This window comes from Sander lucioperca, chromosome 18 (assembly GCF_008315115.2).
Source record: "Sander lucioperca isolate FBNREF2018 chromosome 18, SLUC_FBN_1.2, whole genome shotgun sequence".
In the NCBI taxonomy this organism is placed as follows: domain Eukaryota; kingdom Metazoa; phylum Chordata; class Actinopteri; order Perciformes; family Percidae; genus Sander; species Sander lucioperca.
In genome coordinates this window covers 5,336,384-5,352,343 of record NC_050190.1, presented here as the reverse complement: position 1 = coordinate 5,352,343, position 15,960 = coordinate 5,336,384, and the positions used below count along the sequence as shown (strand labels likewise).

At 40.7% G+C, this 15,960-nt stretch overlaps 1 protein-coding gene across 7 annotated transcripts in view; it reads right to left on the bottom strand.

Moving 5' to 3' along the window:
• The window catches only part of ttc7b (tetratricopeptide repeat domain 7B), a 49,257-nt gene that overhangs the window by 31,677 nt on the left and 1,620 nt on the right, over positions 1 to 15,960 (bottom strand). For 5 of the 7 annotated variants that reach the window (XR_004895783.1, XR_004895781.1, XR_004895782.1 and 2 more), the window contains exons 2-18: positions 13,718 to 13,872; positions 13,405 to 13,480; positions 13,136 to 13,228; positions 12,397 to 12,560; positions 10,499 to 10,620; positions 9,451 to 9,529; positions 8,433 to 8,608; positions 8,167 to 8,230; positions 6,554 to 6,691; positions 5,640 to 5,828; positions 5,280 to 5,397; positions 4,806 to 4,863; positions 3,836 to 3,908; positions 3,485 to 3,645; positions 3,278 to 3,394; positions 2,330 to 2,427; positions 1,595 to 1,888 (exon numbers count right to left, since the gene is read on the bottom strand). Coding sequence is in view for 4 of the 7 variants with exons in the window: in XM_031321279.2 (XP_031177139.1) it covers positions 1,595 to 1,888; positions 2,330 to 2,427; positions 3,278 to 3,394; positions 3,485 to 3,645; positions 3,836 to 3,908; positions 4,806 to 4,863; positions 5,280 to 5,397; positions 5,640 to 5,828; positions 6,554 to 6,691; positions 8,167 to 8,230; positions 8,433 to 8,608; positions 9,451 to 9,529; positions 10,499 to 10,620; positions 12,397 to 12,560; positions 13,136 to 13,228; positions 13,405 to 13,480; positions 13,718 to 13,872 (2,175 nt within the window). In the remaining 3 variants the exon portion in view is untranslated. The remainder of the gene's footprint in view (positions 1 to 1,594; positions 1,889 to 2,329; positions 2,428 to 3,277; positions 3,395 to 3,484; positions 3,646 to 3,835; positions 3,909 to 4,805; positions 4,864 to 5,279; positions 5,398 to 5,639; positions 5,829 to 6,553; positions 6,692 to 8,166; positions 8,231 to 8,432; positions 8,609 to 9,450; positions 9,530 to 10,498; positions 10,621 to 12,396; positions 12,561 to 13,135; positions 13,229 to 13,404; positions 13,481 to 13,717; positions 13,873 to 15,960) is intronic. The other 2 variants (XM_031321282.2, XM_031321283.2) reach the window with 1 other exon arrangement.

Genomic DNA, 15,960 nt, shown 5'->3' with positions numbered 1-15,960 from the left:
CACAAGCTGCTTCCACGCGTGCCTTACTTATGCTGTAATCTGTTTAAATAAATGCTTACCTACCCACAAACCTGCACATTTACTTGTATTAATAGCCATATTGAATTAACTAAAAGTATATAAGAGGCTCACCTTTTCTACTTTATAACTAGTTTTCTTTAGTTGTATGACAAATACTCTGAACTGCTTAATTTTGAAAAGTATTCTCAAAATTAAGTAGTGCAGATTAACATGCATTTAGCACAGTTGGATTTAAATAAGATGTTTGCACCACACATACCTCACAAAGTGTTTAAATTGACTAACAATGCGCACAAAAGCTAAGTGCTCCCTAATCAAAGTAGTATGCTAATACAGTAACAAAAGGATCTAGTCACATCACATTTTCAGTAATTGTGATCATTGTGATGGACTTATTGCCATGGTTTGAAATAATGTAATTGTTCTCAGGCTGACTGAGAGGCTCATGTTCTGGAGAAAAATGAATTGTGATTTTTCCATGCAGCTAAATGATGTAACTCCATAGCATATAATAGCAACAGTTATTTTCCAGCGCAAACATCATTAGTAGAAGAGATGGCAACAAAGGGAGACAACATAAGGTTGAAACCAGGAAACGAGACAAATTAATGTTGGCTGAAATGTGAAATCCTCACAGAAACAGAGAGAGAGAGAGAAGAGGAGGATGCAAAATAAATAACAAAAACAAGAGACAAATGGCCAGGGAAAAGCAGATAGATGTGAAGAGACAGTAAAGCTGTAATATGTAAAACTAATTTTCTGTTATATACATATATATATAAAAAAGCTGATCTTGAAAACCTCGCTGTATCAACAGAGACTTTGTGGAGTTTAAACGTGTGTCAAGTGAGTCAGTTCACCTGAGTTGCAAAAAATGCAACGCAACTGCAGCACGCCCATCAAGGCTCAACTGCACTCTAATCCACACCATGCACAGATTTACAGCAGGAGTAAGACCTACAGTAGGTGTGACTGAAACACACCCAGTACTTTGTGGGGTTAGTCAGTTTAGTATTAAACTCATTGTTCATGCTTGAGTTTAAGTCTAAGTCAAATTCAAGATTCACATTTCCTACAATCTGAGTGAGAACTGAGAGCACCTGGGACTGGTAGACAAAACTGATCCCCGTTATGTGGAGAAACTCTGGACAGTCTCTACAATATAATATTATACTAATATTATATGAAAAAAATATTATGAACTCACTGTTGAATAGCTACAAAAGAATGTATGTTATTATATGATATGATAAACTAATACTATGATAATACTTTCCTAATTTAGTGTAGTGAGAGATTTAATAAAATTGATAAAGTAAAAAGATATGAGTATAATGTAATAAAAGCTGGCATAAGCTACATCAGTGAGGTCTTTTTCCAGTTTCTGAATTTTGAACATTCACTGAACGGTTTAACACCACCAACACCAGAGCAAAAAAAATAAATACTGGGACAGCTCTCATTACTCAACACACAAGTTAACCAATGAGCCAATCTCCCAAAAACTTGGTGTATTCTTTTAGCTCACTCTCCACACCATGCTACAGGCGGAGTGGACGTGGCGGAGGATTACAATTGGAGGAGAGCCGGCGGAGAGTGGCGTGGTTGCAAAAGGAGTGAGTCCTGGTCTTGGTGGGCGCAGGAGGAGGAGGAGGAGGAGGAGGAAGTGGAAGAAGAGGAAGAGCAGGAAGAGGTGGAGGAGGAAGAGGGAAGGAAGATGGGTTTTTGTGTGGAGGGAGAGGAGGAGGCTGGAGGATGAAGACAGGGGAAGAAGGGGAGGACAGTGGGGAGGAGAGGGTGGAAATGGTGGATGGGGAGGAGGGGGAGACGGGTTCAAAACCAGAGTGAGAAGAGGAAGAACCTGAGACTAAAACAAACAAAGGAAATAAAACAGAAATGAGTTAAATTAATCAAGGAATAAAGACAGGGAAGATACATACTGGTTCTCAATCTGCATACACTATTTTTTACAATATTTCAACAAAACAAAACAATATTTCTAAAATGATCTCAAAAAATTATTAATTATCTCGAAAGTTTATAATTTTTGTGACCAATACTATCATAATAACGAGTGGGAAAGGTTTTCCTTTGATATCTGTAGATATGAGGGAGAATGGATCAATATGAAAACAAGATAGAGGAAGCCACATCTCCCTCTTGATTGCGTTTTTCATAATTAAATCACAACTGACAATTAGTGATTTTCCAATTATGAAAAGGGTATGCACTATTAGATGAGAGAAGTGAATCGTTTGCTGAAAACCATTGAGCACAACTGTGAGTGTGTGTGTGTATGTGTGCCTACCAGTCTCTGGGTCACTGAAGTCAGGCAGAGTCATGGCGTTGAGCTGTCGTCTGTCTGCTATGGCTCTGTCCAACAGACTGCTGCCACGCCCAGAATCACTGCCACAAAGACATGTGCCTGGGTTGATATACAAACATGGTCTCCAAAAGCAACAGATAGTACAACCATTTTGTTTCTTAGTTGCCTTTAGTTTTCTTAGCTACTGTCAGAACACCGGCCTAGTTGTAATGAGAGTGTTTACTAAGTGGAGCTTTACAACTGTTTATTAATGATGTAAACTAGATTAGAAGATTTTTAAATTACATTTAAAAAAACAACACTATATTTTAAATTATAAAATATTCTAATACCATTATATTAAATAACTAAATAGCATCATCCTGAAACACATATATCTTCAAGTATATATATATATATATATATATATATATATATATATATATATATATATAAAAATTAAATGTAAATAAAAGATCACACATTTACAAAGAATTAGCAGCTAAGTTTAATTAATATTTATTTTGGTGTGTGATACTTCCCTTTTACAGAGATGATTGCTTTTTTTTGCTTTTTTTTTTATTATTTTATTTTATGGTGTATTTTAGGCCTTTATTATTCGGGACAGCTGAAGATGTGAAAGGGGAGAGAGAGGGGGAATGACATGCAGCAAAGGGCCGCAGGTCGGAATTGAACCTGTGGCTGCTGCGACAAGGACTGAGCCTTTGTACATGGGGCGCACGCTGCACCAGGTGAGCTATCCAGGCGCCCCAGAGATGATTGCTTTTGACTGGACGGAGATGTTTTCCTGCAACTGATTTACACATTACATATTAAGTTTTTAAGGCTAAGACATCTTTACGTTTTAATGGTGCAACCCGATTTAGTTAATCACTAGTTTGAATGAATGAAACTGTGTGTGTGTGTGTGTGTGTGTGTGTGTGTGTGTACCTGGGATTGGTAAGGTTGTAAAAACTCTTCCAGATCTGCAGCATGTGTTTACAAGTGAGCAGAGCATCCTCCGGTCCTCTACACATCGACTCCAACTTCACCTTGGTATATAGCAGACTACAATATACAAACACATAAACACACGATAAGATGACATTTTGTGTGTGCTTTAAATGAAAGCATGTTGTGGTAGCGTGTGGGTCTTACTTGAAGTTCTCAGGGTACTCGGACAGAGCCATCTCTATAATATTCAGAGCGTCGTGGTAGTGTTTCTGAGCAGAGAGCAGCAGGGCCAGCAGATGAAGGGAGTGGACATCATCCCCTTGAAGCTGCAACGCCTGTCGTACATAGCCTAGTGCCTCGGGGATCTACACACACACACACACACACACACACACACACACACACACACACACACACACACACACACAAACTACAGGTTTTCACTACAGTTAGGGTAAAAAGCACTATGCAAAGTGACATATATGTATGTATATGTACATATGTATATATATGTACATAGTGATTTTAAGCTGTTATTACTAAAGATTGTGTTACCTGTCTGGACACAGCAAGTTGAAGTGCCAAGTAGAAGGCTGCTAGATGATCAGTAGGAGACAGACTCTGAGCTCTACAGAGAAAGACCGAGAGATTTTGTGTGTTCAGACGCGCTGAATAAAAAGTGAATTAAGATTACATGAAACTTTAAAGACCCCTGTGGGGAAATTGGGTCGCTGCAGTAGCAGAACAGTAAAAGGGTCGCAAAGACAGCAAAGTAATAGAGCGTGTAAGAAATCAAACCACAGAATATTTAAACATTTCTACACAGTTAGAAACTCTAACACCATATTAACAAGCAGATTGATGGCATATAAAAAAGAGGACATATTGCAGCAGTATAACAATGTCATAAATAATGCAGAGTATGTCTATTAAAGGGATCGTTTAGATTATTTGAAGTGGGGTTGTATGAGGTACTTATCAATAGTCAGTGTATAACCTACAGCAGAAGGCAGTCAGCACGCCCCCAGTTTGGAGAAGCAGGCAGGAGTCCCAGCATAGAAGCTAAACAATGTACTGCTGTGGACGGGAGCAGCAGCTAAACGTGTTTTAGCCACCTAAAAAAAATCTAAACTATCCCTTCAAGACCATTAAGAGCTTTCAACTTATTTATACATACAACTTGCAGTATGCTCTGTGGATTATTAGTTGCAGACTCTTAATCTCTAGGAGGAACAAATAGTATCAATGTTTTAAAGTATATGTGTGTTACAGCGTTATTCCAATATATCCCTCACATTTAGAACATTTTTACAGATGGAAGGTGTCTAAGGACAGTACACAAGTCATATACTGTGTACGCAGATGACGAACTGTGCAAGGTAAATATAATGGATTGATAAGGTGGTAAATTCAAAACAGTTTCTATTTTCTTAGACTGAGAAGCAGTTTGTGCCGTGACAAAATCATTCGGAGGGAAATGTGGGTGTGAAAGAGAAAACAGCGAGCAGCATGGCTCAGTCCCAACCTCTGGAAGGCTCCCAAAGCTTTCCTCTGGTACTCCTCCTGTGTGCTTCGCAATGATGCTAAAGAGACGCAGGGAGACAGAGTCAAGGACAGAAAAAGATATTAATTATTATATTAAGGCACATTATACAATAAAAAACAAAGTGCAACCGTCAGTGGAGTCATACAACAATATTTAATGTAGTGTTTGAAGTTTGGATGTGTCTATACGTGAAAACATCACATAGACAACAGGAACACAAAGGGATGCATGCGCTGACTATTTTTTTCAGATTCACATGAGATATGTGACTTGCTTTCCATGTTGCCATGAATCACTTTAGGTTGGCAAAAGGGGGGGGGCAATCTCCAACATTTCTGAAAAACTGAAATCTTAATCCTAAAGCTTATAAAGTAAGAAGCAACCAAGTGTTCCTGATTATCATCCTTTGTCGTTTGTCGGGATGTACAAGAGCACATACAAACAGAGACCTACCGTCAGTGGCTTTGAGGCTGTAAACCAGCCCGATGGCCAAGAAGCCTTTGGCTCTGAACTCAGCTGCTTTCTCCCCCATGTCAATCACCATCTTAGCAAAGCACTCCCCTTCATCCAACTGGATTATGGGAGTAGATAGACATATATTGAGAGAGAATGGAGAAAAAAAGAGAAGAGATTTTGGAATAAAATCAGGATGTTTTTTAGAATATAAAGGTGTTTAAGGGAAGCCATTAACAGAGGAGCAAATGGAAATAACTACTAGTGTATACACAGAACGGTAGCTTAAAAAAAAAGTTTTGAGAACCGCTAAGATGCTTAAGCTAGCTGCATTTGAGTTTAGGGCAAGATGGTCCTTACCCAGTGCAGAGGTCCGATACACAGCTTGACAGCCAGCAGTGGGATGGTGGGGTCGTCAGGCTTCAGGCGAATACACTCCTTAAGGACCTTAACGGCACGAGCTGATTTCCCAGCTGCCATTAGTGACAGGGCGAGCTGGTACCACAAGTGGAACTCCTCAAAGGCAAACTTCATGGCTCTCTCCAAACACTAGACACATTGTAAATAGGACACATTCCATAAGTGTTCTCAGGGTATATGTAAGCTTTATCTAGCTGTACAGCCATTTTAGAGCATTCATTTGTTTTGGGGAAATGAATGTAAAAAAAAAAAAAAAAAAAAAAAAAAAAAAAAAAAAGAAGTGTATGTGGGTGTACTCTGGGTGTGGGCTTTAACACTTAACACACATATGGCGTTTTTCCACTACATGGTACCTGCTCGACATCCTCCTTTTTCCATTGCAGATTTAGTACCGCCTCATGCGTGAGGCGAGCGTGGCTGGTCGTCATAGCGCCGCTGCAGGAAACTGCCGCGACCTAACGCGACATACTCAGAATGTCGAATGTGTGTTGTTTTTGATTCTCGGCATGTGGCTGTTGCCACAGCCAGAAGACAAATTTTGTTTCAAAAGCAGCTGGGGGCAGCATAAAAAAAACACGTCTGACGTTATGATACGCAGTGATTAGTGACGATTCTTCTCCGACCAATCAGTAGTCTGCAGGTTTTCACGTCACGTTTTGGTATTGCCTCAGCTCACTTAGAACCTCGACGGAGGAGATACTAAAAAAAAAAAAAGTACCTGTTGGCAGGTACCAGGGACTTTTTTTCATAATGGAAAACCAAAAAAGGCGAGTAGAGTCGAGCTGAGTCGAGCAGGTACCATGTAGTGGAAAAATGCCAATAGTGACTATGCAGCCCACAGAGGGATTACTCACCTCTGACAGCATCTCATACTGCCCTCTCCTGCCCAGAGCTATAGTCAGCAGGTCGTACACCACAGAGGCAGACTGCAGGCTAATGATACGATCATTGTTGTGTTCAGGAATTCTGCTCAGGACAGCATCACGGTTAGCCTAAAACACACAAACAAAGATAAAGATGTAGAAATGGCACTATGTCAAGGTTTCCAAAACCAGAGTTGAGGATCCACAGCTAGTTTGAGAGGGGTGTGAAATATGTTTCTTGTGTAGAAACTGCCCTCCTTGCTGTCACTGAGCAGCTTCACATCGCTAGAACAACCTCTCTCTCTTCCATCATCATCCTTCTGGATCTTTCTGCTGCCTTTGACACAGTGAACCACCAGATCCTCATTTCGACACTCCGAAATCTGGGTGTCTCAGGCTCTGCGCTCTCATTGCTCACATCTAACCTGACAGACCGAACCTACCGGGTAACTTGGAGAGGATCTAGCTCAGAACCTTGCCCACTCAAAACTGGCATTCCTCAGGGATCAGTCCTGGGTCCCCTCCTCTTCTCTCTGTAAACCAACTCTCTTGGGTCTGTCATTCAGTCGCACGGCTTTTCTTATCACAGCTACGCAGATGGCACCCAACTAATTCTCTCCTTTCCTGAGTCTGAAACTCAAGTAGCAGCACGTATCTCGGCCTGTCTGACTGACATCTCTTCTTGGATGTCTACACACCATCTGAAACTCAACCTCGACAAGACTGAGCTCCTTTTCCTTCCAGGGAAGGGCTCTCCTACTCAAGACCTGACTATAACAATTGACAACTCTGTGGTAGTCCCCACCAAGACTGCTAGAAACCTGGGTTAACACTTGATGACCAACTCTCCTTCACTGCTAACATTGCTGCAACCACCCGATCGTGTAGATACATGCTGCATAACATCAGAAGGATACGTCCCCTTCTAACGCAGAAGGCGGCTCAGGTTCTGGTTCAGGCTCTAGTCATCTCACGTCTAGACTACTGCAACTCCCTCCTGATTGGCCTGCCTGCATGTGCCATCCGACCCCTGCAGCTCATTCAGAACGCAGCAGCTCGGCTTGTCTTCAACCTCCCCAAGTTCTCTCACACTACACCTCTTCACTGATTACCAATTGCGGCCCGCATCCGCTTCAAGACACTAGTACTTACATACAGGGCCACGAACGGATCAGCACCCGCTTACATCCAGGACATGGTCAAACCATATACCCCAACCTGCCCACTTCGTTCTGCATCAGCCAACCTGCTTGCTGCCCCCTCACAGCGAGGGAGAACTAATCACTCAACGAAATCCCGACTGTTCACTGTCCTGGCTCCCAAATGGTGGAACGAGCTCCCCATCAATATCAGGATGGCTGAAAGCCTACACATCTTCCGCCGAAGGCTAAAAACACATCTCTTCTGACTACACCTCGGATAAAAAAAAAAAAAAACTGCACTTTCATATGTCTCTTTGTAGCTTTGCTTATTTAAAGCTAATGAACTTGCACTTACTACTTGTTGTCTGGAGTTTGAACCTTCACAGTTGAAAGCACTTAATTGTAAGTCGTTTTGGATAAAAGCGTCAGCTAAATGACATGTAATGTAATGTAATGTCTTACCATGGACTCACTAATGAGCAGCAGCAGCAAAGCTTCTTCTGTGTTCTCCTGAGGGCAAAACAGACTGCGAGAGAGACACGCACCGAGAGTCAGAAAAATGGAGTTGGAAAAGGATGAGAGGGAAGAGAAAAGGGAAAAATTGAGAAAAAGAAAAGTGATAAGGAGGACATGGAGCGACTGGTTGGCAACAGTTTAATTTTAGAGCCTGTTGGCTATTCCCCACAGTATTCCAACTTTAGCATCAACAAACAAACATTATCACTTACTTCTCTCCCGAGTACACCCGTGGGCGTCGGCTTAGGCTGTAGTTCTTGGTGAGAGTGTGTCCTTGCCGTGTGGGATCATCCAATGGTGACACAGTGGGTGGGTCTTCCAGAGGAGACCAGTAACTCTGTTCGCACATTCCTCTGAGCAAGATCTCTGCAAGCTGTCTGGCTATGGTCTGCATTCACACACACACATGCACATTTGGCAAAGATACTCAGCAATCTGTTTATTTGGGGCTTACATTGCTTCTAATATAATTAGAAAACAAGAGTACAGTTATATAAATCATTTTATCCTTGTAACAACTGTTATCGGGATTCTTTTATCATCATAAACAGACAAAATCAAATATTGAATCTATGCCGAGAATTAGATAAGAAGATTGATTAACACTGTTTGGTCAATTTGAAGCTAGTGCCAGCAACCGGTTAGCTTATCCCAGACTGGAAACAGGGGCAAACAGCTAGCCTGGCTGTGTCAGAAGTGGGGCTGTGCAATTAATTGAAATTTTATCGAAATCACAATATGGACTATCCAAATCGCAAGGGGGTGCAATATTTGTGTCAAAATACAATCCTGAATTAAGTATTGTGTTGCTGCAGAGATGTTCTGGCCTACATGTGATATTCTACAGACTTAAAGAGATATTTGCTGATTTGACTCCAGCTCTGTGTGAGCAGTGTGTGCAGATGAATGGTGTTTGGCTTCCCTCTGTGGCCACAGCGCACAGAGCAATTGCAATATCAGTCAAAATAACAGCAATTAGATATTTTCCTCATATTGTGTAGAAATGAACAGAATCCTTCTAACAGCACCTGTAAAGCTTACTAATTAACACGCTATATCTAGTTTGTTTAATCCGCAAAAAAAAAACCAAAGCACAAAAGTTTGGGGCTGGAAGAGGACTTTCTGAGTTTGCCAGGCAACCAGCCAAAACCTAATCAAGCTCTCGTCAAGAAAGCAAATAAGTGTATTTTTCAAAAATAAAAAAAGCCAACCTCCCAACCCATGCCTCACCATGCGCAGGCTCTGGGTGGTTCTGTTCTCAACAGCCCGAAGAATCTCCCGAAACCGGCCCACGCCTCGTGTCAAGTTGCTATGGCAATGTAGTGAGGAAGCAGGAAGAAGGACATCTGTCAGAGTCTGTAGTGCGTGTATGTGTGAATGCAAGATGCATCAAAACAAACATCATGTGCATAATCCATACTATGTCCAAAACATTTTCAAGTTTCTATCTATGTGTGAGTCAGTGAATATTTAGTAGCATCACTAGCAGATGTTTCTTTGAACCACAACTGTGCCAGTTTGCAGGATGACACAGAAAAAGCCTGCCTTATATGGGGTAACATTAACACTCACATGTCTCAGGATCTTTGATGTTTGTTTATATATTTCAAGATATTTCATGCTGCACTAGGCAATTGTGCATGCTGGCTGCTTCAAATGAGTTTTTAATGTTACGGTCAAATATAATGCAAGGTGATGTTAGTAAACTAAATATTTTCATATTTGAATTCATTACTTCCTGTGTGATGAAGTCTAACAACTAGACACCAGAATTTAATTTGGGTGAAAAGGGAAATTCTACAATGTCTACATATTTTAAGTGCCCTCTCTTTCCCTCTCTTAAGTGGAGCCATTGCAGAAACAATGAGCTACCACTGGGCAGACATTTTGCAGATTTCATCCAGTCCACTAAAAAGGCATTACTTCCAGCACAAGGCTTTACCTGAAACTATCCCTGCTGTACTGAAAGCAACAACACTGTAGGAACTACTCTCTGCTGCCCTGTGTTGCTACTTAACTGTGTTCACACTTTTTTGCTTCAACCACCATAAAGTGGGTGGAAAATGCCCACAAAGGGTTGTTCGTGATTACTGTTTGGGCATATGGTGCCCTTTCTAAACTAGAAAAAAAAAAGTTTGAAGTTTAAGAGGAGTGTAAATACAAAAAACGTGTTTAGTTTTTTTTCTTAAAAATGTTTGTTTTGTGGTTCTGAAGAGTGGTTCTCTCTGATATTCTCTCCCGTACTATCTATCCACCACCACCCGTTTCCCTCTCTTACCCGTTCTTGAAGTGGATGACGTGAGCTCTCTGCAGGCCTGTCTCCAGGAAGTAGCCCAGTTCTAAGTCCTGAGCAGTCGGGCCAGGCTTTGGGCTGCGGTTCTGAATTCCTGCTGACAACGCCTGCAGAAACAGACAGGGATAAAGAAAGGAATACAAAAGTGAACACAACATTGCAAAGAAGGTTCTGCCTGAAAGCCCCCTCACCTAAATGAATGATGTGTGAAATCCTACTACTATCTGTCAATGTTTGTCAAAGGGGTAAACTTCTATATGTAAGAGCAGAGCAAAAGGTCGGCTTTCATGTTTGATGCACAGCTGTTAGCTTAGTCTTGTATAATCTCAGAGGAAACACTAGGCCTGATGTAATTTTATGACACTAAGATTCAAATTGGCTCACTCATACCATTTCAACGCCTTTTTTATTCATTTATGTATGCATGATAAATGTTAACTAAGCAAGACACAGACAATCATATTTCTGTCTTTTGCAGCCAGTACGGTATGTGCAAGTGGGACTGCATGAATAATTTACTTGAATTCACTATTGGTAACATTGGTCAACATTTCTGCTAATTGTGTTGAATTATTATTTCAGCGTTGTCAAAACGTTATGATAAAAGTATAAAAATTGGGCTAGGGTTGATAAATAAACCTGTTAAAATCTGCTTGTTTAGTTTGTGTGAAAGGTTACTTAAATGTGTTTCCAGATCACATCATGTTTATTTACATCATTTACATCCATGTATGGTGTTTCTATTTAAATTAATATTTCTATAAGGACTTAGGATGTGACCTTACTAGAGCTGAAACAATATGTTGAGTTATTAGTCAGCAACTATTTTGCTAATAGATTAATCATCGTCATTTTTCAAGCAAAAATGTAAACAAAATCTCTGGTTCCAGCTTCTCTGTTGTGAGAATTTTCACAACGGTAAACTGACTATCTTTAGGTTTCGGACTGTATTTATTATAGTATAACTATGATATTTTAAAATATTCCTATAACTCAAGATGGTTCTGTCACATCCGTACTTGGTGACTTTATCCAGGTGATGTCCTTTTTTTTCATCACACCTTATATTAAACCTATAGCATCATATGTTCCGTTGTATTCAGACAAGCAATTTATGCAATACAGTTCACAGGAATTTAAATATAGTTTTATGGTTGGGACAGTTTAATTTTTATCCTCCTGCTTTTTATTGCAGTTTACTGTTGTTTGCCTGCTTAGTCTGTGCGTCCTCTTACACATTCTCCAAATAAAGAGGAAGAGATTGTTTTGCCAGTTGGCTTTCATGGGTGGTAATGCATTAGTCAAACTTGCACACCGTCAGCAGAGTATTCATCACACACCCACAGGGATGGCAGAGCATTTGGAAGTCCAGGTGCTAAGAAGATATTTGGTGAGCGCTTGTGTGACACTCAACAAAAACTATTTTTTTCGGCGACGCACAACAAAGTGGAAACTGCATTCTGACTGGTATCGGATGCCAGGACTCTGAGTGACTGCAAGTCTCTCTTGTGTCAATGGACGAACATTCCACCTTCTTTTTCTTCGTTTCTTTGCAAGCAGGCTCAAAAGCAGCTGTTCTTCCTCATCCGTTGACTCCAATATCATCTTAGCCACTGTTGACATTGACGTCAATGCTGCTGCCAGTTCTGCCGTTGTTTACCTTTTTCTTCTTCTTCTAGTCCGTAGAAATAGCAAAGTCGGTAGCCTTTCCTCAGTTGCGACACCTCTGTTCAGGAGAAGACTGCAACTAGTGTTGCGAGCACCACGCGCGAGTATAAATAGTTACGGCGCTCCCATGACGTCACACTGTCGCGCGGCGCGGTCGGGAATGGCGAGTATAATGAACGCTTTAAGATTTAACATAACATGGCACAAACATATACCTTCTCAGCCTCCTGCAGGTAGAGCAGAGCAATGTCTCCAGACTTTTCATAGCAGGTAATGATTTCCTGCTCCCGGTCTGTTGTGCTCTTATTGGACGATGGAGAGCCAGTGTTCTTATTGGACAGAGATGGAGAGGCAGCTGGGACCTTCTCTAGGCACAGCCCTGAGAGGGGGGACAGGGAAAGAGTGCTCAGGGTGACAGAAAATAAACAAAGAGTTAATTATCTGCTATTTATTTTAGCCTTTCAAACCATTAGTATATACAAGTTTATATTTCTGATAGAGTTGTTTGGTGTAGTTTTAGACACATGGATGATCATCTTCTCCTACTGATGATTAGTTTTCAAACTGATCTGCTTTGTGCCTCAAAACATAATAAATAATTTAAAGTCATCACATTCATATCAATCATAAATGACAGGCAACGGTTACTTGAGTTAACAACTGTCAACTGACTGTGCAAATTGTATTAAGTTAAACGGATGAATTCAATAAGAATAGAATGACAACTGAATATCTTTTATTCAAGGGCAACCAGAGATGCCTGATGTATGACTGTGTGCATTTATTCATATTACAGTTTATTCCACTGTTGATAATGAGCAGTGACACAGTACTGCCATCGTGTGGAGCAAAGCAGCAGTGCAGAGGTTGGGGTAACTTGACTGATGGCAGTTGAGACATGGAATGATGACTGGGTGTGAGAAAAGAAGAAACGAAAAAGAAGTGTGTTTATACCTTTAGTAGCGTATGCCTCTGCTATCATGGACAGCCTGTACACAGGAGCTCCCCCCAGCTGCATGTCATCCAGGTTCACCTTGCTGTAGTGACCTGCCAATACATCAATTATTTATCAATTAATAAAATCGATTGGTACGCCAGTATTTTATACATATACCAAGGCACTTTTTTTGATTAATAACACCAAACCATGAACAAATACTAAATATGAGTAAATAAACCAAACCAGAGGTGTGTGTGTGTGTGTGTGTGTGTGTGTGTGTTACCTAAAGCGTCTGTGTATTCTCCCTCCACATAGCACAGTTTGGCCATCAACAGGCTGGCTTCCTGGAGGTAATCAGCCTGAAGGACAGAACATAAGACATTTTCTCTTTTTTAATATTTTGACTTTTTAAATTCATGAGTTTGATTTTGAGAAGCTTTGCATTAACCACATTTTGTAGCACTACATTATGTGACCGAAATTGATTTGTAAAATAAATAAGAAAGAAAATGACAACTGCTAAAAGTGACTACAAAAGGAGGATTCTAACAAAGCAAGTCATTCAGTCAGTCAATTGTCTACACATCCATAGTTACCTTGAGGTTGCCTCTGTCCAGAGCAGCAGTGAGGTGTTTCCTAACCTCCACCAGTTTAGGTCGTTGGCCCCTGGGACTGGCTCCCTGTTTAATGGGGTTCTCCTTCAGGTACGTCTGAAGCTTGCATTCCCCCAGCAACAACTCTCCTAGGTCATCTACACACACACACACACACACACACACACACACACACACACACACACACACACACGATGAGAGAGATGTGATGAGAAATCATGACTCTAAAGGCTCTGACACACAACCTGATTATCGGCCGTCGGACAGTCTGACGAGGTCAGTGACTTGAGTCTGTTCGGTGTGTTCCGTGCCGTCGTCAGTCGGAGGAGCCATCGGCGTTCATTTTGGCCAATTTGACTTGTTGAATCGGCCAGTGGGCAGTCAGACTCAATGACCAATCTGATTGGTGGGTGTAATGATGGTGGGCGAGTAATGACAATCCTGCTTGACTACTATCAACACTCTCTGATGAAAACAGTGACTGACAACAGCGTGCTCTGTCTTTACTAGGTCTAGAGAGAGATGTTCTGTCATTTCCGGTTTTCATTTTTTGGGGCGACAATACAGATTAGCGCCGCCTGCTGTTATGGAGATGTATTACGCCTTGTGCACGCGCAGAATGTACGCTCAAGTGGGCGCCGCTTCGGTGTGTTCCGAGGCACTTTTTGGACCGACTCGGGGAGACGGGAGCCGAATGATCAGTCCGACTGCCTTTTCTGCCGACGGTCGGCCGTCGGGTTGGTGTGTCACAGCCTTAAGGTTTGAAGGTCAATCAGAGTTAAATCTACAGCCAACCTAAGGGCGATCTAAAATTAATTGATTTACAATACAAAATCAAAATACACTTTTCACAACACTTTATGGACTATCTAATGACACTTTAAGGGTTCTCCTGGGGGTCAGCTTGACTGCGATTGCAGTAAATAAATCTACATATACATAGAGAAACGCTGCTGTGCTCACACACACATACCAGCAAGAATTATGTATAGCTTAACAAGCTTCTAAACCGTGTGACTGTGTGTGTTTAGAGGTTCAACTGGTGAAAGGAGCGGTAATCCAGTTACTGAACCCAGTCAGTGACCAGAGCTCATAGCTCTCATGTGCCAAATTACATTCCATAATGGCAGCATTTTTCATAGTGTTCAGAAAGCGTCTGAAACATTCACATCTTCCACAATTACAAAATAGCAGGTAACCTTGGTTTGGGTTACATACATAACAAATAGCATTTAGTCTAGAATATAATCACATATTCATTTTATGCGAGAATAACGTGTCGAAACATTTCTCACTAAGATAAAGATGGGAAAATACAGCTCTAAATAATGTCAAAGCTTTCTGAAATGATTTCACTGAAAGTCGACAGACCTCATATGCTGTTTTTTTATTTGCCAGTTTTTAGGGGTCAGGGGATTTTTAACACATTCATTTTTGGCTTACAATTTACAATGATCTGACAACATTTCTGTTTTAAGACTATCATGCCACAAGCCTGCGGTTTTCCTCGCCCTACATATGTGCAACAGAACAGGAGCAATTCCTCTAACTGCCTTCTTGGCTGTGGTTACTCACTTACCACTTACAAATAAATTAATAAAAAAGATAGGGCTCTTAATGTTTGGCCTTTACTTTCTAGAGTTATCTCTCAACTGCTTAATGTAAGTTCACTATTAATAACTTTAAAAAAAAAAAATCACACATTTTTGGACCACACTTTGAGTTGGTTCAGTTGAACCAGTCGCTGATCGATGCCGCAGCATGCTTTGGCTGTCAGTCACAGTCTGTCAATCCACAAAGGAGTCTGACTGTTTGTCATTTAGCTTAACTGACTACTGACTGACTGAAAACGTGTATGCTGAAAATGGGACGTTCGCAAAGGAGCTGAATCAAAGAATCGAAAGCCTGCTTCACCTCTGACTAGGGCTGCACAATATATCAACTAGCGCAATATACATATCAACTACGAGATTTTTTGTGTTAGTAGAAAGAAAATATCAGTAAAAACACTGCAAATTAAAATGTAACTCATTCTTTTTTAAGTAGTGCCTTTTATGTTCAATTCAATCTTTAATTCGTTCAATAAAATAATGTTAGAAATGATTTCCTTTAATTTGTTTTAAATTCAACAAGCAACGTATTGTATTTTATAAGAATACTAAAAGCAACAGAAAGTCAGAACTGAGTACACTTTAATATCTGTTTATATATCGCGAGTAATATTG